This window comes from Macaca thibetana, chromosome 1 (genome assembly GCF_024542745.1).
Source record: "Macaca thibetana thibetana isolate TM-01 chromosome 1, ASM2454274v1, whole genome shotgun sequence".
Taxonomy (NCBI): domain Eukaryota; kingdom Metazoa; phylum Chordata; class Mammalia; order Primates; family Cercopithecidae; genus Macaca; species Macaca thibetana.
Window position 1 is genome coordinate 21,774,852 of NC_065578.1, and position 23,948 is coordinate 21,798,799.

General features: G+C 51.3%; 1 protein-coding gene across 4 annotated transcripts in view; it reads left to right on the forward strand.

Moving 5' to 3' along the window:
• The window catches only part of EPHB2 (EPH receptor B2), a 205,676-nt gene extending 182,219 nt beyond the window's left edge, over positions 1-23,457 (forward strand). The window contains exons 7-17 of one of the 4 annotated variants that reach the window (XM_050790405.1): positions 1,206-1,368; positions 3,341-3,364; positions 3,804-3,912; positions 4,732-4,799; positions 14,047-14,169; positions 14,576-14,823; positions 15,809-16,024; positions 16,891-17,040; positions 18,263-18,456; positions 20,578-20,733; positions 21,602-23,457. In XM_050790405.1, coding sequence (XP_050646362.1) covers positions 1,206-1,368; positions 3,341-3,364; positions 3,804-3,912; positions 4,732-4,799; positions 14,047-14,169; positions 14,576-14,823; positions 15,809-16,024; positions 16,891-17,040; positions 18,263-18,456; positions 20,578-20,733; positions 21,602-21,710 — 1,560 coding nt within the window. In that variant the 3' untranslated portion in view covers positions 21,711-23,457. The remainder of the gene's footprint in view (positions 1-1,205; positions 1,369-3,340; positions 3,365-3,803; positions 3,913-4,731; positions 4,800-14,046; positions 14,170-14,575; positions 14,824-15,808; positions 16,025-16,890; positions 17,041-18,262; positions 18,457-20,577; positions 20,734-21,601) is intronic. The other 3 variants (XM_050790414.1, XM_050790434.1, XM_050790424.1) reach the window with 3 other exon arrangements.
• The last annotated feature ends 491 nt before the right edge of the window (positions 23,458-23,948 follow it).

The following is a 23,948-nucleotide window of genomic DNA, read 5'->3' on the forward strand; positions in this document are numbered from 1 at the left end:
TTTTCATCTCTCAAAGGAGAAGACACTAGGTTTGGGGTATCCAAAGGCATGGACATTAGAGGTGGCTCCATGCAAGACTCTGGTTTCATTTGTTGTTGTTGTTGTTGTTGTTGTTGTTGTTGTTGTTGTTGTATTTTTTTTTTTTAGATAGGATTTTGCTCTGTTGCCCAGGCTGGAGTGCAGTGGCACAATCATGGCTCACTGTGGCCTTGACCTCCCAAGCTCAAGTGATCCTTTAACCTCAGCCTCCCAAGTAGCTGGGTCCACAAGCATGTATCTCCACGCCCAGCTAATTTTTTTTTTTAGAGAAAGGGTCTTGGTATATTGCCCAGACTGGTCTCAAACCACTGGGCTCAAGTGATCCTCCCACAACGGTCTCCAGAGTTCTGGATTACAGGTGTGAGCCACCGATCCAGCCTGGTTTTGAATCTCAAAGCAACTATGAACTGATAGTGACCCTGAACATCATTTTCCCTTCTGGACCTTAGTTCTTGACTCACCCAAGTGTGCTGAGGCTGAACAAGGGCCCTTACACTTAACTCATCAAGGCATAGGACAGGGAAGGGGATGCAGAAGTGAATGAGGTGGGCCCTCTCCCTTCGATCTCCAGTAACTCACAGTATAGTCCTCAGGGTCTGCACATAGGAACCACTCAATACGTGTGTATTAGTCAGCTTTTCCTGAGATAACACTGCAAAACAAACAATCCCAAAAATCTAACACCTTACACCAACTGGCTATTTTTCTTGGCCATGGGTTTATGTCTGTGGGTCAATAGGGGTGACCCTGTTTCATCCTAAGAGCTGGGTCATGGTCTTCTCCTGTTTCTCATTCTGCAGCCAGTGGTTGCCCAGTGCAAGCTCCTCTCATGGCAGAAACACAAGAGACCAAGACAAATCAGCAGGGATCTGTAAAGCCTCTGTTTGTATCATGTCCACTAGAACGTTCCAGTGGCCAACACAAGTCATGTGGACAAATTCAACATCCATAAGACAGAGACATGTACTCTGCCTACTTTTGTGAGCAGTGTTGAAAAGTAACATGGCAAAAGGCATAATTCTATTACAGGGAGGGGATGAAGAATTGGAAACCATAGATGTTTATCCAATGGCCAGAACTGCCCCCAGTGTGGCAGGAGCAGGCAGTGGGCTCTGGGCCCACTGTGAGCCACAACCTCACTAATTTTCTTCTCTGTTCCTCGGCAGGAGCTCAGTGAGTACAACGCCACAGCCATAAAAAGCCCCACCAACACGGTCACCGTGCAGGGCCTCAAAGCCGGCGCCATCTATGTCTTCCAGGTGCGGGCACGCACCGTGGCAGGCTACGGGCGCTACAGCGGCAAGATGTACTTCCAGACCATGACAGAAGGTGAGCAGAGTCCAGTGGGCAAGAGGAGGGCACAGACTCCACAAACAGAACAAACTCAAGGGTCACCATTCCCATGAAGCACCTTTGTGCAAATTAGAAAAGGCACTCCCTTCCAGATGTCAGCCCTCCTCCCTCCTTCCTAATTTCGAACCTTTGTGCACAACCATATATAAAAGCCCTGTTTGTGTTCCCATTGTGTCAGCCAGGCCACTTTCTTTCCCAGGACTCTGAGGAGCTCAGCCCTAACTTCCAGAGCCACTCTGAGCAAGTCACGCATTCCTTGGTCCAATTTTTTCTCATCTATAAAATGAAAGCATCACATTCAATCTGAGAGAGTAAGCATATTTTATCCATACACAACTCCAGTGACTTGCAATTGGACTGAGAAGGATTCTGAAGCTGCTTCTGAGTTCAGCAGGAAGAAGTTCTGGGATAGATTAGTACTGTCTGCCCCAGGCAAGGGAGTGAGAGATCTAGCCTGTGTGCTACGTTTCCTACTCTGGAACTACGTGGTTTCTAAGCACCATTCCTGCTCTAATAATCTTTAGAAGCAGCACAGTTTAAAGACTGTCGCCTCTGAAACCAAAGAAATGAGGATTCCATTTCTGATTTAGCCCTAACTGTATGTGCCTAAACAAGTCACCTTACCTCTCCAACCCTCAGCTTTCTCATTCATAAGTGGGGGTGATAACAATGATCTCATTATCACCATCATTATCAAACTAGTGTAAGAATGAGAGACCTAGCACAGGATTGGCACTAGGTCCCAGGCATATCATCACTCACCAGATGGTAGGTAAGTCATAGTTTGTCATTGCTGTGAGTCTGGGATCCGTTTCACCAGTCAGCTAAACTCCAGGGTGGCTCTATCTGACCAGATTCCACCATCCTTTCTTAGTATCTGCTCTAACCACTAGGCGTGCCTTGGCCTTTGCCTGGTTGAACATTTCAGAGGCTCCTGGACTCTTAAATTCTTGCCTTATCACAAAAATCCTCCCTATGGCTCTACCATCTCTTCCAGCACTCACCTCCTCTGTAATCTTTCTGTTCCTCGTGGCAGCTTTTTTCACTTCTTTAAGCCCTTTTCCATGTTGGGTGAGTGTCACTGACTGGGAACTGAGAGACTGTCCCAAGATTCTTTTATTAATTCAACAAATGTGGCTGGGGCCCTGCCACTTACCAGGCCAAGTGTGGGCACTAAGGTCCCAGAGCGTGTCCCTGATCTCAACAAGTTCCTGTTCTGGTCAGTGAGACAGATGAGAAGTAAAAATAGCTAGGTGTGATGGCTCACATCTGTAATCTCAGCATTATGGGAGGCCGAGGCAGGCGGATCACCTGAGGTCAGGAGGTTCGAGACCAGCCTGGCCAATATGGTGAAACGTTATCTCTACTACAACTACAAAATCAGCCATGAGTGATGGCAGGCACCTGTAGTCCCAGCTACTCGGGAGACTGAGACAGGAGAATGGCTTGAACCTGGGAAGCAGAGGTTGCAGTGAGCCGAGATCGTGCCATTACACTCCAGCCTAGTGACAAGAGTGAAACTCACACTCCAAAGAAAAAAAAAGAGAGAAGTAAAAATAATAAAATGTAAATCAATGATAGTGTTAATGGCATTGAATGGTTTCCAAGAGCCAGGCTAATGCCAAGTGTATCTTCTGCGTTCTCCCATTTCAACTCCCACCCTTGGGTCAAGCAGACCTGGGTTCAAATGCCTGGCCGGAGTGCTACTTTCTTTGTGACCTCAGGCACATCATGACCTCACTAAGCCCAGTTTCCTCCTCTGTAAAATGGGGTAATCATAAGACTGTTCCGAGATACGTAACATACTTAGCACAGTGAGTGACACATAAAACACTCAGGGATAAGAATAGTTAATATTGATTGAATGCTTGCTTGTGTGCCAAGTGTTGTTCTAAGTGCTTTACCCAACAATCCTGAGATGGGAACTATTATTCTCCCCATTTTACAGATAAGGCAACTGAGGCACAAAGAGGTAAGTCACTTTGCCTTATCACACAGTCACTTTGCCTTATCACACAGTCACTTTGCCTTACTATCACATAGTTAGTAAGTGGCACCATTGGGATTCAAACCCAGGGAGTCTGGCTCCAGAGTCTGTGCTTTTAACTGCCTGTGTGTGTGTGTGTCAGCTGTTATTATTGTTGATTTTCACATCAACATTGAGATGTAGGAATTATGCCCATTTTATGGATGAGAAGTTGAGGATTGGAGCAGTTCATGGACTTGTCCAGGGTTACCTGTGAGTCAGTGACAGCCCCTTTTCTGCATGGGCATGTGACAGGTGCTCTGTCAGGGGCAGGAACAGAGCCTAGGGATCCCAGGAGACCCAACAGCATGGCAGGGGTTAGGGGACAGGGGTATTATGACTCCCACAGCCAGGCTGAGAATGCCCTACCATGCTTTCTCCCCAGCCGAGTACCAGACAAGCATCCAGGAGAAGTTACCCCTCATCATCGGCTCCTCAGCCGCTGGCCTGGTCTTCCTCATCGCTGTGGTTGTCATCGCCATCGTGTGTAACAGGTGGGTGGGGTCTCCAGGCTTGGCTGGGCCTGGCTGTCCCAGATGGCTTCTCTCCCTCTATTCAGTCATTCCTCTACAGTGCTGGTGAACTGAGGAGGCCTTCTTACAATTGCAGGGAGAGACGTGGGTAGGAAGTGGAAGTCTTCAAGTGGCCTCCTGCTACCTAAGCAGCCACCATGTGCAATCCATCCCTTTGGGATAGGCATCGTCCCTGACAAGCCCACTATTGAAGGGGGTGGCACATTGAGACACTAATGCAATGGGCAAGAAAGACTGCAGGCTGCTAGGAGTTTAGTGGTTGGTGGAAGGGGTGTACAGATTGTCCTGCTTTCTGCATGAGTTCAGGCCCTCTGGCTGAGGTGCTGGAAAGATGGGGAGGACTTAGGAGGAGGAGCGGGGAGGGACCTCCCAAGTGGCTAGGACGGCACAAGCAAAGGCAAGGGGGTGGGGCCAGTTCCTTGACTTCTGCTGGGTATAATGCAAAGAAAGAGTCTCTTTAAAGAGTTCCCCATTTCAGAATAGACTGGACCATAAGTTCAGGTGGACAGAAGCCCCTGGGGTTTCTGGGGCCAGATGCCGTGGCTGGAAGATGACTTCTTTCTGAAGGGGGCTTGGCTGGAGGGGGAGCTGGGGAAAACGTGAACCTGGACTTGAGGTGGGAGGAGTGGGAAGGGACAAGTGGGGCCAGAAGGGACAGGCAGGGAGCCCTCTGGCAGGGGTGTGGCTTCTAGGGTCTGCCCACCCTCTCCCTATCACCTACTGTGGCTCCCAGCTCCCTGGGCGCCTCCAGGTGGCTCCAGCCCTTTGCTCTTGTTCCAGAAGACGGGGGTTTGAGCGTGCCGACTCGGAGTACACGGACAAGCTGCAGCACTACACCAGTGGCCACAGTATGTACACACCCCAGCAGGCTGGAACCCTTGGGCCCTTTACTGTCGGTTCCCCAGTGACCTCTTAAGCCATCTTGGACCTCCTACTGCCATGCTGCATGGTTGCACTAAGCTCACTCTCACCTCTAGGCCTTTGCAAGTGCGGTTCCCTCTGCCTCAAACGCTGTTCCCTCTGCCTCAAGCGCTCTCCCCATCTCCCTTTACCCATGTAGCTCTTACTCATCCCTCAGGCCTCACCATACACAGACTCCTCCGAGCAGCCTTCCCTGACCCCACTCCATCCTGGGTTCAGGAGCCGCATCTGTGCTTGCAGGCTGCATTGAGCTGGCTGTTTCTTATCTCACGACCATGATAGTGGGGGCCGCTGGAGACCTGGAATTGTGTCTGACATTTACCATGTCTCCCCAGCACCAGTGCGGTGCCCAGCACATAGTAGACACTAGACATATTTGCAGAATAAATAAATGAATCAAATTGAATGAATGAGTTGATGAGGACTCCGGGCTCTGACCCAGGAGGTGAGAAAAGCAGCAGGAGCCCCTTCCTTCTCCTCTTCCTCTCAGTCTGTGGCTCTAGACCCCTGTTCTTCCCCAGTGGCTCCTCCGGTGGCCTCTTCCCCTTACCCAGTGCCCTCATTTCTCCCACCATCCCATCCTCCATTGGGCCAGGGCTGGGGATGTATGTGCCACACACACACAGGTGTCCCCTCCTGAAGGGCCAGAGAGAAAAGTAGATCAAAGATTCCTCTCTCCGCTTGACCTGGGCAAAACCAGTTATCAGAGAGTTGGGGGGTGTGAGAAGCTTAGTCCTTACTTCAGATCATTCAGCAAAAAGGAGTTCTAAATGGGTCCAACATTCATTCTCAAACTGTACTCAGTGGGATGCCCTGGGGTTCCTCAGGTGGCTGCCTCTGGGTACAGAGGCCCATCATCATATCCCTGCCCTTGTCACACATCTGTCATGGGCCTACTACATATGCCAGGCACTGTTCTAGGTGCTGGGGATCCCCGAGTAACCAAACCGAATATCCTGGCCTTTGAAAAACTTATATTCTAGTGGGAAGGATGGGGAATAAAAAAATACATGTCATAAGGTCAGGCACAGTAGCTCACTCCTGTAATCCCAGCACTTTGGGAGGCTGAGGCAGGCAGATGACTTGAGGCCGGGAGTTTGAGACCAGCCTGGCCAACATGGAGAAACCCTGTCTCTACTAAAAATGCTAAATTTAGCCAGGCATGGTGGTGTGTGCCTGTAATCCCAGCTACTCAGGAGGCTGAGGCAGGTAAATTGATTGAGGGAGGCAGAGACTGCAGTGAGCAGAGATTGTGCCACTGCACTCCAGCCTGGGTGACAAAGCAAAACTCTGTCTCAAAATAAATAAATAAATAAATAAATAAATAAATAAATAAAAACATGTTATAAGGCTAGGCACAGTGGCTCACACCTGTAATCCCACCACTTTGGGATGCCAAGGCAGGTGGATCGCTTGAACACAGGAGTTCAAGACCAGCCTGGAAACATGATGAAAGCCTGTCTCTACCAAAAATGTACAAAAATTAGTTGGGTGTGGTTGTGTGTGCCTGTAGTCCCAGCTACTTGGGAGGTTGAGGTGGGAGAATAGCATAAGCCCAGGAGGCGGAGGTTGCAGTGAGCCGAGGTTGCAGTGAGCTGAGGTCTGACCACTACAGTCCAGCCTGGGTGACAGAATGAGACACTGTCTCAAAAAAAAAAAAAAAAAAGGAAGAAAGAAAGAAGAAAAGAAAAATACATGTCATGAATGCAAAGCGTATGGTATATTTGAAGATGCAGGTGCTATAGGAAAAAGACAAAGTGGAACAGGTAATGGACCAAAAGTTGTGGGGATCAGGGTGGCATTTTTAAATAGGACAGCTTGGGTTGGCCTCACTGACAGGGTTTTATTTGCACAAAGATACAAAGGAGCTGGGGGAGTGAGCTACTCAGAGGTATCTGAGGGAAAAGCATTCCAGGAAGAGAGAACAGCCAATGCAGAGGTCCTGAGGCTGGAGCTTCCTGGCAGGTTTCAGAAACAGCAGAGGCCGGTGTGACTGGAGCAGAGCAAAGAGAGGAATGGAAGCTTTGAGGGAGTCCAACATGCAGATTCTCATCAGGCTCAGCAAAGCCTTGGCTTTTCCTTGAGTGAAATGGGGAGCTGCTGGAAGGTTCTGAGCAGAGGGCTGACATTCTCCAAGTTATGGCCTTGGTGGGACTTCTCTGGCTGCTCTCTGGAGAATGGACCGAAGGCGCTGATGCAGGGAGACCAGTGTGGTGGCTGTTGGAAGAATCCAGGGAAGATATGATGGTGGCCAGACCAAGTGGCAGGGAGAAGGTAGTGGGAAGTGGTTGGATTCCGACATATTTCAAAAGCAGAGCCACTAGATTTGCTGCAGGATTGGATGTGGGTATGTAAGCATGAGCAGAGTCTAGGAGTTCCAGGTACAAAGCCTCTGGGTAAGACATAATTTGAAGTAAAAGTTCCTGGGCTTAAAAATAGTTTGGGGCTGGCCAGGCATGGTGGCTCACGCTTGTAGTCCCAAGCTACTCAGGAGGCTGAGGTGAGAGGATTGTACAAGGAGGTCAAGGCTGAAGTGAACCGTGATCTTACCACTGCACTCCAGCCTGGGTGACAGAGTGAGACCCTGTCTCAAGAAAAAATTTAAAAATGAAAAATAAGGCTGGGTGCAGTAGCTCACGCCTATAATCCCAGCACTTTGGGAGGCCAAGGCGGGTGGATCACCTGAGGTCAGGAATTCAAGACCAGCCTGGCCAACATGGTGAAACCCCGTCTCTACTAAAAATACAAAAATTAGCTGGGTGTGGTGGTGCACACCTATAACCCCAACTACTCAGGAGGCTGAGGCAGGAGAATCGTTTGAACCCAGGAGGTGGAGGTTGCAGTGAGCCGAGATCGCACCACTGCACCCCAGCCTGGGTGACAGAACAAGACCCTGTTTCAAAAAAAAAAAAAAAAGATTCGATTTCCAAATAAGATTACACAGAAGTACCGGGGCTAGGACTCTAAGGTATCTTTGGCTGGGTGCAGTGGCTCACGCCTGTAATCCCAGCACTTTGGGAGGCCAAGCTGGGTGAATCACCTGAAGTCAAAAGTTCAAGACCAGCCTGGCCAACATGCTGAAACCCATCTCTATTAAAAATACAAAAATGAGGCCGGGCGCAGTGGCTCAAGCCTGTAATCCCAGCACTTTGGGAGGCCGAGACGGGCGGATCACGAGGTCAGGAGATCGAGACCATCCTGGCTAACCTGGTGAAACCCCGTCTCTACTAAAAAAATACAAAAAACTAGCCAGGCGAGGTAGCAGGCGCCTGTAGTCCCAGCTACGCGGGAGGCTGAGGCAGGAGAATGGCGTAAACCCGGGAGGTGGAGCTTGCAGTGAGCTGAGATCCGGCCACTGCACTCCAGCCTGGGCAACAGAGCAAGACTCCGTCTCAAAAAAAATAAAAATACAAAAATTAGTGGGGCATGGTGGCGGGTGCCTATAGTCCCAGCTACTCAGGAGGCTGAAGCAGGACAATTACTTGAACCTGGGAGGTGAAGATTGCAGTGAGCCTGGGGAACAGAGCAAGACTCCTTCTCAAACAAAAAAAAAAAAAAGAAAAAGATTATAAATTATGTCATCACCTTATTGCCCCAAGTAATGAAACCATGATCATAGATGTGGCTAGACGTACTGCGTGCATTCTGTGTGCCAAGAATTGTTTCAAGGCTTTACATGTACTTATTCATTTGATCCTTATAGTGTCTCACTTTGAATATGGGGAAACTGAGGCACAGAGGTTGTATAGCTGCCAGGGAAGGAGCAGGGGTATGAACTCCAGCTGTCTGGCTACAGAGCTGGCATCCTGTGCTGGCTCCATTCTACTGAGCTGGAATGGGATAGGCTCCCATGCTCTGTCTCCTGGAGCCACTGGGGAGCATTGCTATGTGGTGTGTGAGTCAGTAATAGGGAAACAGGTGAGGTCTATTTTTAAAATAGACCCCAGGGTTTGTTGCTAGATCAGCACATTTAAGGCCTAAGATGCCCCTCCCTCCATCCTAAGCTCTAACGTTAGATCTGAGCAGAACTTTGTTCTGTTCAAAGCACTGCCAGCCCTGTGATCCCATATACATCCAGCCACCCTGCGTGGTCAGGACAGAGGAGGAAGCTGAGGCCCAGAGATCCATGTGACTGGCCTGTAATCACCCACATGGCCACACGGTTTCCATCATCCAGCAGGTGCTGAGTGAGTACCAAGGTCTGTGATGCCTGGATGTGGAGCCGGAGGGACTGATCTGGCTTCTCATCCCTAGTCTGCCACTGGCCAGCTGGGTGACCTCGGGAAAGCCATCAAACCTCTCTGAGCCTTGACATCTTTATATGGGAAGTAGCAAGAACGATACTTTTGTCATGGAATTGTGAGGATTCAATGAATTAAGGGACGTTAAAGTGCTTTGGAGTAATATTTAATAATAGCCAGCTCTTCTTTGCAACAGTTTACAATTATTCAGCACTTTCCTTGATGCTCTCGTTTAATCCTTGCAACCCCATTAGGAGGTAGGTATTGTTTGTTATACCCATTGGGTAGGTGAAAAAAGTAAGACACAGAGATTAAGTAACTTGTTCAAGGACACACAGCTGGATCAACACAGTGGTTGATCCTGGCTTCAGACTCACAAAGCAGCTCATTTGTGACCAGAATTAGCAGCAGTGCCAGAATTCAGACCCAGAACTCGGCACACTGGTTCCTCTTCCCTCATCGTGAATTTCGCATTTGAGGGCAGGGCAACAGGCAGTGGCTGACAGCCGTAAATCATCCAAACAACAGCCCAGGATTTTCTGTAGCCTTTGCCTACAGAGGTCCTCACCCGACCTCGGTTCAGCAAGTGCCCCTCCTGAGAGTCAAGCTTGTTGGAGGCTCTGGCCACCAGACACTCACTCACCTTCTATTCCAAGAGGCAGACTGGGGAAGTACCTGGAAGAAACGCAGCCTGAGGGTTACAAGTGGAGACTCTGTAGCCGGCCCAGGTTCAAACCCCACTTCTGCCATTTATTAGCTGTGTTGATGTCATTTAACCTCCTCTGTGTGTGTGTGTATATAACAGGGTCTCGCTTTGTCACCCAGACTGGAATGCAGTGGCACAAACACGGCTCACTGCAGCCTCTACCTCCTGGGCTCAATCAATCCTCATGCCTCAGCCTCCTAAGTAGCTGGGATCACAAGCCTACACCACCATGCCTGGCTAACTTATTTATTTTTCATAGACATGGGTTCCTGCCATGTTACCCAGGCCAGTCTCGAACTTCTGGGCTCAGGCAATCCTCTTGCCTCAGCCTCCCAAAGGACTGGGATTATGAGCTTGAGCCACCGTGTCCCACTCATTTAACCTTTCTTATGCCAGTTTCCTCATCTGAAAAACAGGCATCATATGGGATTGTACCAAATGAAATTGCTATTTCTGTAGGTCAGAAACAGTTAAATATTGACAGTTTCATAAGGTATCAGCCTAATAATGGCACTTACCTGGTAGGGTTGTTAGGAGGATTCATGGGATCAAAAACTATAAAGTGCCCAGAACAAGGCCTGGCACCCAGTAAATCTACACTGAATGTATATTCAATAAGTGTTTATTAAGCATCTACTGTATATCACCTTCGCATAAGTACTCCAGAGGCAACATTCTAAAGCAAGGGCTTGTAGCTTGGGGTCTAAAGACCCCTAGAGCTTCCAAGGGCCTGTGAATACGCCAAAATTATGTGTGAAATATGGGAGTATGCACACACAGGGATACTTTTCCAAGGAGCAGATTCATTATTTTCATCAAATTCTCAAAGACATTCAAGACACGTAGTAATGCCATTATGTGTTCAGTAAGCACTTATTGGGCACCCACTGTGTGCCAGGCCCTGGGATTCAGCATGAGCAAGACAGACACAGACTCGGTCTTCCTGGGGAAGAGGGTAAACTAAGCCCTCACAGGCAGCAGAGTGTTCCACAGGCAGGGGGCTGTGGGCATGCGTATCTGGGAACCTTGGTACAAGGTAGAAAAGCCAGAACAGACATCAAGGTCATAAGAGTGGGTGTGGACTCAGGACTGTGGGAGCCTGAGGAGAGGGTACAGGTCTCCCCTGGAGCGATCCAGGCGGTCTTCACAGAGGCAATGGCATTTGATCTGGTCACAAAAAGAAAGAGGAGAGGGTACTCCAGGTAGAGAGCACACCACGAACAAAAGCATGGAGGCAGGAAATAATGAAGTGAGTCTGAAACCCCTGGGTCAGTAAGTCCTGTGAGCTGGCATCTAGGGAGCAGGGAGCTGGAAGTGAGGCCAATCCATGGAGAGCTGGGAATGCCAGGCAGGGGCATGCACCTTTGTCCTGCAAGCAGCAGAGGCCCTCCTGACCAGTGCTGCTGGCCACAGCATGGCGATGGTATCCAGTTGCTTGGCAGTGGAGGCGACCAAGGAGGATTTGAGCTACTGTGCTTCCCCTTACCTCCCAGAGTCAACCCGTTCCTGTCCTCCATCCCCATCAGAAAGGGCCTCCCCCAGTCCTATTGGGAGGGAGGCTGAAAACCAGTTGTCAAGAACCACAGGGCGTGCATTGAGTCTGAGCAAGCAAGAGAGCATCCCCAGGGAGCCGACGCCCTGGCTCTGAGAAGGCTGATGGGGAAGGAGGTGGTCATGGCAGAATACTCCAGAAGGAGGCATGGACCAGATTCTGGTTGTATGTCATCCAGGAGGCAGTGAACATGGTGATTAAGAGTACTGGCCCCAGGCTCAAGTCTGACAGACCTGGGTTCAAATCCTGGCTGTGCCATTTGCTAGCTGTGTGGCCTTGGCCAGATGACTTAGCCTCTCTGAGCCACAGTTTCCTTATGTGTGAAATGGGAATAATTGTCCTTTCTTCTAAGAGTTTTTGAGTGGAGGAGATAAGGCATATAAAGAGCCTGGCATGGTGTTGAGCACAAAGGGCTCAGTAAGTGACAGCTGCTATTATGATTCTATCTGTGTCATTTGGATTCTGCTCGGCCCTACAGACACTGAGTGTCTGCTGTGTGCAGAGCTTTATGCAGTTTGCCAGGGGAGGGAGAAATCAGGGGAAAAAAAAAAAAGTGTCCATTTCCTCCTCCCAAGCACTCAACAGTCTTGGATGGTGGTTCTTAACCTCTTTGGGGGCCTCAGACTCCTGGGAGACTCTGCTGAAAGTTTTGGAGCCTATGGCCAGAAAAACAGATACACGTATAAAATTATTAAAAGTCCAGAGGTCAGGCCAGGCACAGTGGCTCACGCCTATAATCCCAGCACTTTGGGAGGCCGAGGCTGGTGGATCACTTGAGGTCAGGAGTTGGAGACCAGCCTGGCCAACATGGCAAAACCTATTAAAACTCTATTAAAAATACAAAAAATAAGCTAGGTGTTGTGGCACATGGCTGTAATCCCAACTACTTGGGAGGTTAAGGTGGGAGGATGAGGATCACTTGAATCCGGGAGGCGGAGGTTGCAGTGAGCTGAGATCATGCCACTGCACTCCAGCCTGGGTGACAGAGAAAAAAAAATTTTTAATTAAAAAAAATTCAGAGGTCTATACTTGAGGATGGATTTTTTGAGAACTTTTGTTTTTGACAATATTTATTTCCATAACTTTTGGACTTTCGAAGCAGCATGAATTACTTTTTGAATAGAAAAGGACAATCATAATAAATGAATCCCATCTCAGGAGGTTATCAGACCTCCTACTGCCCATAGTTAGGACTGCTAAGTAGCTCACAGACCCAAATTAAGAAACCCTGACCTCAAGAGCTAAACAAATACCCACACAAATAATCCCAAATAAAGCTCACGTGTTATAGCAGCGGTTGGCAAATTTTTCGTAAGGAGACAGATAGTAAATATTTTAGACCTTATGGGTCTCCCTTGTAACTACCCAACTCTGCTGTCATAGCTTAATAACAGCCATAGGCAAAGGAATTAGCATGATTGTGTTCCAATAAAACTTTATTTACAAAATAGGCTGTAAGCCAATTCGCCAACACCTGTGTTACACACTCTAACGCCTAGATTCCTGGAATGCCTAAAATAGAGGCTGAGAGTATCAACTCATATGTCCAAGGTCACACAGCTGAGCAGGGTTGATGGCCTCACGCACCAACCAGCCAAGCCTTATGGTGACCCAAGGATTTCAACTCCCAACTCCTAGAGCTCCTACCTCCAAAGTTGCAGCTCCTGGAGCGGCAGGAGAATGTGAGCAGGATTCTGGAGAAGCCAGAGGAAAGTTTGGGCTCTGGACCGCGAGGTCTGGGTGTTGGAAGACCAGCTGTCTGTCTGGAAGGGGGAAGATGGATGGGTCATCTTTCCCTTCTTTCCAAGCATTTTGCTGACTCAGTGCTGGCTATTCAGAATTGGGTCTTTGACATCCAGGTTACCTTCTTCTCTTAGTGCATAAAAAAATAAGTGTGGGACAGAAGAGAGGGAGAGCAAATAATAACAATAATAATAAAATTAAAATATGCATCAGATCAGGAATCAAATGCCCGATGTCTAGCCTCATGTTGATTACCAGAAAATCAGGGATCCAGAAGGGGTTAAGACTTGGCTAGTGGGGGACCGGGGAGGTGGCCCAGCAGCTGTGGATACTCAGTCCCTGGTGAGTGGGGCAGCCCCAGGCTCTGGGGGCCCGTTTGGGAAGTTGGGGCAGCTTCCCCCTGGGGGAAGAGGAGGCTTGAATTAGGCCTGGAGTTAGGCCTGGAGAGACAAGGAGGAGCTCTCCGTAGCAGAACTCCAAGGACAACATGGTCTATTGCCTGATCTTTCTGTATTTTAGTTCCAATTTGCTCCCTTCCTTTTTGCCCCCCTCTTCCTTTACTTTGCACCCCTTGATTCTCTATCACCTATCTTTCCATTTATCCTTGTGTGCCCATGCCCGTAACAGACATTGCTTATCAGTTCTGCCAGCCTCAGCTGCTCCAGAAAACCACTGCTGATCAATGAGAGTTGGAACAAGAGCTAAGACCTATCTGCCACCCCTGCTGGTCTCTGTTCTCCTCACCTCCTACTCAGTTCACGCCTATCTGCTCAGTAAGACCCAGAGGGGTCAAGTGACCTGCAGGGAGTTGCCCAGTTCTTATGGGGGCCACATGGGAGTGGATTTCCCTCCACAGAGGGACTGGCTCCTGCTTTTCCTTTTGTGTGCATCTTGAGTCAGTCCATATGACAGAGCCTGGTCTTGTCCCCCAGTGACCCCAGGCATGAAGATCTACATCGACCCTTTCACCTATGAGGACCCCAACGAGGCAGTCCGGGAATTTGCCAAGGAAATTGACATCTCCTGTGTCAAAATTGAGCAGGTGATCGGAGCAGGTAGGTGGCTGGTACCTTCACATGTACTATGGCCTTAGCCATGGGCGGCGAGACCACCCCAATGTGTACCCTTGGGGCAGAAGGTAGGATGTGAGACAGGGGCCTCAAAGGACCCCCCCGCCCAAGGCCTGAAGGTTCAGAATGACCATGAAAGAAGGGCCCTCAAAGGTCATCCAGTAAAATCACCTCACTGACAAAAGAGGAAACTGAGGCACAGGGCTGGGAGGTGGCTGGGACTTTTCTGGACCCCTGACATTCTTGAAGGGGTTTGGTGTCTGCAAGGATGAGTGGGCCATTGAGAAGAAAATGTACATGCAGGCCCTGTGAGTGGATGTGACAGGGAACAGGGAGGTGGCCCTTCCACCTGGCAAGTGACATTCTGCCTGTCTTGGTGTTTCTGTCTCAGGGGAGTTTGGAGAGGTCTGCAGTGGCCACCTGAAGCTGCCAGGCAAGAGAGAGATCTTTGTGGCCATCAAGACGCTCAAGTCAGGCTACACGGAGAAGCAGCGCCGGGACTTCCTGAGCGAAGCCTCCATCATGGGCCAGTTCGACCATCCCAACGTCATCCACCTGGAGGGTGTCGTGACCAAGAGCACGCCTGTGATGATCATCACTGAGTTCATGGAGAATGGCTCCCTGGATTCCTTTCTCCGGGTAGGGGAAGCCAAGAGGGCCAGGGGCCCATGAATGGGGCAGGAAAGGAATGATGGACACAGCTTCAGACTCTCAGAGCCTGAAGCGGTCTTGGAAAAGCTCTAGGTCAGGAATGGCTTGTAGGCTGTCACTTTCCATTCCCTTACCCGTGGCAGGCACTGCTAATCAATCCCAGCACTCTCATCCACTAAGCCCAGAAGCAGTCCCAGAATTCTTCTCAGTATGGTTCCCCAGGAAGCCACAATCAGTTGATCAGAGTTGGCACACATCTTAAATCTGTTTCCATTCCTGCTCTTAGCCAGCCTTCTCATTGTGCACCGAAGAAAACGGGCTCAAAGAGAGGTTGGATTTGCCCAGAGTCACCCAGAGGGTCAAGATGAGGCCTGGACTGGAATCAAGTGTCTTGACCTCTCATCCAGGGTTTTCACCAGATTTTGGAGTTCTCCAAAGCTCTATAGGCTGGTGGGAGGAGTTCAAGGCCAACAGAGGAAAATGTCAAGGTCTCCCAGGAGACCACAGTCAACCAACCAGACATAGCACCAGACTGGGCATCAGAAGCAGGCCATTGGATCAGCTGCTATTCAGTAAATATTTGTGAAGCACCTAACATGTGCCAGGCACCTTCCATGTACCTTCTTGTTTAAGCCAGAATAGCCCTGGGAGATGGGTGTGATTTAGGCCCATTTAACACACAGAAGAGGAAACTGAGACTCAAAGATGTTAGGTTACATGTCCAAGGTCACACAGCCAAGAAGGAACAAAGCCAGAGTCAAACCAAGTGTATCTGCTTCAAAGCCTGTGTTCTCACCACCACCCTGAAGTTGGCCTCTGATGGGCCTCTCCAGGGTCCCGAAGCATCTGAGTCCTTCCCCAAGGAACCTAGAGCCAGGCTGGCAGGGCCCTGCTCTGGTTTCCCATTGTGAGGATGATGCAGAGCCCTGATGCCTGTTCTGTTCACTCTATGTTTTCTCCACTTCTCCCACAGCAAAACGATGGGCAGTTCACAGTCATCCAGCTGGTGGGCATGCTTCGGGGCATTGCAGCCGGCATGAAGTACCTGGCAGACATGAACTATGTGCACCGTGACCTGGCTGCCCGCAACATCCTCGTCAACAGCAACCTGGTCTGCAAGGTGTCGGACTTTGGGCTCTCACGCTTTCTAGAGGACGATACCTCAGACCCCACCTACACCAGTGCCCTGGTAAGATGGAGGCAGGAAACACCGGAGTCCCAGAGCCAGAGAAGAGAGGCCTGAGTGGCCATCTCTCTCCCTGCAAGACAATTTCACTAACGCCCAACTGGGCCAAGCACTGTCCTGGGCCCTGGAGACAGGGAGACAGGAACCACAGCTCCTGCCCTCTTGCAACTCCCACACTGATGGGGAACACATGTGCAGAGCCATGTGGCGTGACAGGGCTGTAAGCCAGGACAGGCAGCCTTGGAGGCAGAGGAAGGCTTGCTGGAGAGGTTGATATCTGAGCTGAGAGCGGAAGGGCCCAGAAATGTTTGTCAAATGCCATGTTCTCATGGCAAAGTCCTGCGACTGGAATACAGGCTGTAGGGGCAGTGGTAGTGAGCAGTAGTGCTGGAGAGGTAGGCAGGGCTGGACCTTGGAGCTCCTGGAATGCCCAGGTTCAGGCCTCTCTCCTGAAAGCAGCAGGGGTTGTTGAAAGTTTTAAACTGGAAGGACAAAGAGCCCAGAGACGGGTGCAAGTAGGCAAGTCACTTCAGTACTGTGCTGTGTGAGACGTGCCTCCTTGATGGGGAGGCGTAAGTCACAGCTGTGGGATTGAGGGCAGCTGACAATCCTTTGGGAGCTCAGAAAAGCTTTTGGAGGGACTTGAGGATGAGAAGGAGGTTTCCAGATGGCAGAATGGTAAAAGGCACTTCATGCAGAGGGTGCAGCTGGTGCAAATGCCCAGTGGTCTGAAGCTGCATGGTGAGTTTGGGGCACAATGAGGTGCCTCATGAGATTGGGGTATCACAGGGCACAGAGTGGGAGGATTAAGAGAAGAGGTCAGACAGGCCAGCCTCCCACCCACGAACCCTCCTCATTCTGTCTCCCAGGGCGGAAAGATCCCCATTCGCTGGACAGCCCCGGAAGCCATCCAGTACCGGAAGTTCACCTCGGCCAGTGATGTGTGGAGCTATGGCATCGTCATGTGGGAGGTGATGTCCTACGGGGAGCGGCCCTACTGGGACATGACCAACCAGGATGTAAGTCTCCAAGGGGATGGGCAAGACCTCTCCGGCCCACCAGATGGGAGAGGGAAGATCGGGGCTCCTGGCCTTGTGCCAGTCTCCCAGAGTGTGTGACATAGGCTTCTGAGATCATGGGCCTGGCTCCCAGGGTAGCTGCCAGCCCGATGGTGGCTGATTCGAATGTCCGCACAGGACCCTGGACTCTCCAGGCGGTAGGGAGTAGGAAAGGCCACTCATCCACACATCAGTGTGTCTTCAGAACGCATGCACCTGTGGCCAGCCCCAAATGAGACCACATCTGCCCTTCAGGTGTTTACCACCTAACTGGGGGACAAGACGATTATTCAGGGAACCGGATGTTGTGATCAGGAGCTTTTAAGATCAGGTGCTAAATCGGAGTAGCCCTGGAGGCACTGAGGCACCGGCAGCATGGGCAAGATCAGACAGGAGGTGATCGCAGGATAAGTGGGGTTCGAACAGTCGCAGGACGTGGAGACTTGAGAGCTTCCAGTGGGAAAGAACAGCATGTGCAAAGGCTGAGGTGGGCCAGTGCGGGGTTGAACCCAAACCAGAGGGTTTCCATTAGCAAAAATGCAGACAGGAAGGACTCGAAGAAACTTCTTACACGAGAAGGGTGACCCACAGTCGAGCTGTGGAAGGTGAATCTGGCTGTGGCGGCAGGACAGGCTGAGAGGGGTGTTTGGGAGCATTTCCTTGACAGAGAAGCAGGTGGAGATGGTGGGAGGGGGCCCCAGCCAGGCTTGAGGCCATGGTGTGGGCCTGATGAGGGGGAGGTATCTCATACCTAGAGCTGTAAATGGCACTAAAATCAAGCATGTGGCCACATGGGGTCAAGCAAGGAGGCAGAGAGGGGAGGCCTTGGGGCCATCCAAGCCAAGAGGGGCTCACAGACGGGAAAGAGGGAGGAGCTGGCGGAACCAGGCACTGGAGGGTCATCTTGGTGGACCCTGGGGAGAAGCTATCTCGGGGCTCTGGATTTCCCAAGATTGGCAGAGGGTGGGGCAAGAACCCAGCTGCCATGTCAGATTAAAGGTCTAGATGGTAGAAACCCAGGTCATCCCGTCCCTGGGGCTGCCTCCAGGAGGTGAAACTGGTTGGTTGCCACAGCAACTGAGTAGGTCAGACATGCAATGTACTGGGGGCAAGATGGGCCTGGCAGAGGGTAGATGCCCTCAGCCCATCCACCCAACCCCTCTCCACTCCTGCATTGTCCCAGGTAATCAATGCCATTGAGCAGGACTATCGGCTGCCGCCGCCCATGGACTGCCCAAGCGCCCTGCACCAACTCATGCTGGACTGTTGGCAGAAGGACCGCAACCACCGGCCCAAATTCGGCCAAATTGTCAACACGCTAGACAAGATGATCCGCAATCCCAACAGCCTCAAAGCCATGGCGCCCCTCTCCTCTGGGTAAGACCCTGCCCTGGCCCCGCCCCAGCCAGGCCCTGCCCTTCTTCCCCTCTCCCATCGCTTCGGCCCCCCCCCACTTCAGGCGATGCTCTTCCTTACTGCAGCTTGGGATGGGAAAGAACAGGACTAGTGTTTGCTGGGTACCTGCCCTGCCTTAGGGGTGCAGGAGAGCAGAGGACACAGACTGCCCAGAGGAAGAAAAGGACACATACCCTGTGGGTGGCAGAGGAGGCATCTTTTAAAGTGTGGTCAGAGAGACCAGGAAGAAAAATTACCAAAGGAAGGCCGGGCGAGGTGGCTCACGCCTGCAATCCCAGCACTTTGGGAGGCTGAAGTGGGTGGATCACCTGAGGACAGAAGTTCGAGACCAGCCTGGCCAACATGATGAAACCCCTTCTCTACTAAAAAATACAAAAATTGGCCGGGCGCAGTGGCTCACGCCTGTAATCCCAGCACTTTGGGAGGCCGAGGCGGGTGGATCACGAGGTCAGGAGATCGAGACCATCCGGGCTAACACTGTGAAACCCCATCTCTACTAAAAATACAAAAAAATTAGCCAGTCGTGGTGGCACGCACCTGTAGTCCCGGCTACTCGGGAGGCTGAGGCAGGAGAATGGCGTGAACCCAGGAGGCCGAGCTTGCAGTGAGCCGAGATTGCACCACTGCACTTCAACCTGGGCGACAGAGCAAGACTCCATCTCAAAAAAAAAAAAAAAAAAAAAAAAAAATTAGCCGGCCCCTAGTGGTGTGCATCTGTAATCCCAGCTACTCAGGAGGCTAAGGCAGGAGAATCGCTTGAACCCAGGAGGCAGAGGTTGCCATGAGCTGAGATCATGCCATTGCACTCCAGCCTGAGAAGCAAGAGCGAAACTCCATCTAAAAAAAAAAAAAAAAAAAATTACAAAGGATCCAGAATCTTAGTTGGTGAATAGATATGCCTGTCACTAAGTTTCCTTCCTAGCTACCCTCATACTCAAACCTGGACCCTCTAACTTCCATTTATATCCTCATCACACACATGCTCACACAGGTCCAGTCCTACATGCGCAGATGAACACACAATTAGGCACAAACACTCATGACTGTTCACACACAGTCTCAGGCTCTCACACCTACACACATCCATAGGCACCTGCACACACAACCATTCAGAAGTTTGTACTCACCATACACCCATCTGTGCCTGTACACTGAGTCAGCATCCCCATGCCTGAGAGACAGGCTCAGCCTGAGGGGTGTTCGCCCGGGGACCTGGTACCTCACTTCTCCTCAAGGCTCAAGCCTCCCAGGGCAGGCTCTGTGGGGCAGCAGCTCTCCTCTGCCTTCCCCGGGTGGCTGTCACAGGTCACACTGCTGCCCCTGCACACACTTACTCCTCAGGACCCACAACCCCACAGGGTTTCAGAGGGGCGTCTGGTCAGGTATCCTTAGGATCTAGGGCTGGCTGTAGCCAGAGAGCACGTTCTTATGAGCGGGAGACCATCGTGCTTCCCTCTGCCTGTCTCTCCTCACCATGACCCTATGTCAGCCACCCCTAACTCTCCAGATCAAATCCCTCTGAGCTTTAAACCTCATGAGAGCCATTTCACTCCTTGCCAGCCAAGAAGTCATTCCCATTAGCGCCACCAGCCTTAGCTGGGCTTTGGAAATACAGTCTCTGGACAGTCCAGAAGGTGAGCTTCCTATAGCACAAACCAGAGTGGGGAAGGATGGAGAATGGCACTGGGAGAGGAAACTGAATAACCAGCATAGTTAGTCTAGCTGAAATCCCTCCTCCTGAAAATAAGCATGGAGCTGCATCTTCCCCTCCTCACTCCCGAGGTCCAGCCTCTCGGCCATCCCTGCAGTGCCTTCCCTAGACTTCCCAGTTGGCCCCAGCTTTGAGTTCTGCACACTCGCTCTCACATGCTCACATATATATGCATGCATGTTTCCACAGGTTCAAACCCATGCCCGCATTCATGCAGAAATACTCACGTACATACCCCTTCGCCTGTGTTCATGTTCACGTAAATGGATGCACACGTGCACATTCATGCATACGCAGCCTACAGGCATGTCCCTGCACGCTCCCTGCAAACAGGTGCCCTGACCATCTCTGTCACCCACCCCCAACCCCAGCATCAACCTGCCGCTGCTGGACCGCACGATCCCCGACTACACCAGCTTTAACACGGTGGACGAGTGGCTGGAGGCCATCAAGATGGGGCAGTACAAGGAGAGCTTCGCCAATGCTGGCTTCACCTCCTTTGACGTCGTGTCTCAGATGATGATGGAGTAAGTGCCCAGCCACCTCTGCTCATCACCTTAGCACCCCCTCTCCACCGGCCCCACCAGCCAAGTGGGGTGATCTGGAGGGTGAGGAATAGATCATGTCCCAATAGGGAAGCAGGGACCAAGGGGCAAGATAGCCAACTTCGGAGTCACCTGTGGACTGATACCCAGGTCTACCTGCCACCTACAAGCTCTGTGACCTTGGTCAAATCATAGCACCTCCCTTAGCCTCCGTTTTCTCACCTACGAACTGGGGGTTGGTAGGAAGGTTGAGGGAGATATAAAGGAAGTGGGTGCTTATAAAATGCAAGCTGGCAGCCGGGCACAGTTGCTCACACCTGTAATCCTAGCACTTTGGGAGTCCAAGGCGGGCAGATCACAAGGTCAGGAGTTCAAGACCAGCCTGACCAACATGGTGAAACCCCATCTCTACTAAAATGCAAAAAATTAGCCGGGCGTGGTGGCATGTGCCTGTAATGCCAGCTACTCAGGAGGCTGAAGCAGGGAAATTGCTTGAACCGGGGAGGTGGAGGTTGCAGTGAGCTGAGATCATGCCACTGCACTGTAGCCTAGGCGACAGAGCGAGACTCTGTTTCAAAAAAGAAAACAAAAGAAAATGTAAGCTGGCTTCCCCTTCACCATAGCAGGGGAGAGAAGGCCCCCTAGGGACCCTGATTCCTACTCACGTGCTCTTCCACCTCACACCATAGTCACTCCCTCCAGCTGTGGCTGCCTGCCCACTCTGCACTCCACACTCCCCAGTACTCCTTGCTTTGCCGTCTTCCTCCCGGGGAAGCCCAGGCAGCTCTCTACCAGGCACAGGGCTCCTTCACCTGCACATTTCCCTAACACACGTGCTTCTCTCCCAAAGGGACATTCTCCGGGTTGGGGTCACTTTGGCTGGCCACCAGAAAAAAATCCTGAACAGTATCCAGGTGATGCGGGCGCAGATGAACCAGATTCAGTCTGTGGAGGTTTGACATTCACCTGCCTCGGCTCACCTCTTCCTCCAAGCCCCGCCCCCTCTGCCCCACGTGCGCCGGCCCTCCTGGTGCTTCATCCACTGCAGGGCCAGCCACCCGCCAGAAGGCCACGGGCCACGGGAAGAACCAAGCGGCACCAGCCACGAGACATCACCATGAAAACATGCAACTCAAGCGACGGAAATAAAAAGGGAATGGGAAAAAAGAAAACAGATCCTGGGAGGGGGCGGGAAATACAAGGAATATTTTTTAAAGAGGATTCTCATAAGGAAAGCAATGACTGTTCTTGCGGGGGGATAAAAAAGGGCTTGGGAGATTCATGCGATGTGTCCAATCGGACACCAAAAGCAGTTTCTCTCCAACTCCCTCTGGGAAGGTGACCTGGCCAGAGCCAAGAAACACTTTCAGAAAAACAAATGTGAAGGGGAGAGACAGGGGCCACCCTTGGCTCCTGTCCCTGATGCTCCTCTAGGCCTCAGTCAACAACCAAGTGCCTGGAGGACAGGACAGATGGACAGGCAGCCACCCCAGGAACCCCTCTGGGAAAATCTATTCCCGCCACCACTGGGCAAACAGAAGAATTTTTCTGTCTTTGGCGAATATTTTAGAAACTCCAATGAAAGACACCGTTTCTCCTGTCGGCTCATGGGGCTGAAAGGGGCTTTTGTCCTTCTGGGTCAGGGAGAACGCGGGGACGTCAGAAAGGTCAGCCTTCCTGAGGATGCCGCCCCCGGGTCTGCAGCTCCAGGTACTATCACGCGCACAGCCCGGCGGCCCGACCGGCCTGGTGCCCGCTCCCGCCAGCCCCCGCCTCAAGGACTGATACTGCAGTGACTGCCGTCAGCTCCAACTGCCGCTGAGAAGGGTTGATCCTGCATCTGGGTTTGTTTACAGCAATTTGTGGACTCGGGGGTATTTTGGTCAGGGTGGTTTTGGTTTAGGGGATTTGTTTGTTGGGTTGTTTTTTTTTTTTTTTTTTAATGACAATGAAGTGACACTTTGACATTTCCTACCTTTTGAGGACTTGATCCTTCTCCAGGAAGAAGGTGCTTTCTGCTTACTGACTTAGGCAATACACCAAGGGCAAGATTTTATATGCACATTTCTGGATTTTTTATACCGTTTTCATTGACACTCTTCCCTCCTCCTACCTGCCACCAGGCCTCACCAAAGCCAACTGCCACGGGGCCATCTGGGCCATTCAGAGACTGGAGTGAGATTTGGGTGTGGAGGGGGAGGCGCCAAGGTGGAGGAGCCTTCCACTCCAGGACTGTTGACGGAAGTGACAGATTGAGGAGGAAGTGGGCTCTGAGGCTGCAGGACTGGAAGTCCTTGCCCACTTCCCACTCTCCTGCCCCAATCGATCTAGTACTTCCCAGGCAAACAGGCCCCTTTGAGGCTCCTGAGTGCCCTCAGACGGCCAAAACCCAGTTTTGCCTCTGGGAGCCTAAACCAGGCTGCATCGGAGGCCAGGACCCGGATCATTCACTGTGATACCCTGCCCTCCAGAGGGTGCGCTCAGAGACGCGGGCAAGCATGCTCCTTCCCTTCCCTGGAGAGAAAGTGTGTGATTTCTCTCCCACCTCCTTCCCCCCACCAGACCTTTGCTGGGCCTAAAGGTCTTGGCCATGGGGAAGCCCTCAGCCAGGGATCTGGCCACAGACTCCCTCCTGTGAGCCAACGCAGACACCCGAGCAGAGCAATCAGTTAGTGCATTGAATGGAAATAAACACTTTAGTTATAACATGACCCCTGTTCTCTGTAAGTTCTGAGGGAGACCCTGGCACCCTTGGGAAACGTGTGGCCCAGGTTGCTCTTCTAAGCCCTTCCTCCCTCAGGCTTCCAGAAAGCCCAGGGCAGAGAAAACATATGGAGAACGACAGCTCCACGTGGCCTCTCTGGCCCTGGCTCGTCAAAAGCACAGGCAACAAAGGAAGTGAGTTGGAAGTGGCTCAGAACTCTTCGCTGCCCTGGGTATCAGGGTGAGCCCCTGCAGGTACATAAGGAGCAAAGAATTGACGAGGGTGCACTTGGAAGAGGGTCCGGGTGTCAGGTGAACTGTGACAGTGGGAATGTGAGGGTCTTAGAGTGCTCATGGACCCCCAGGCAGAGCCACGGGTATGATCACCTTATCCAGGCCAACTCTGGTTTTCTCTGTGCAGATGAGCTCCTGCTCACATTAAAATCAGAATTCTCCACGTGGCAGGAGGAGGCAGGGAGATGAGGTGCCATGGA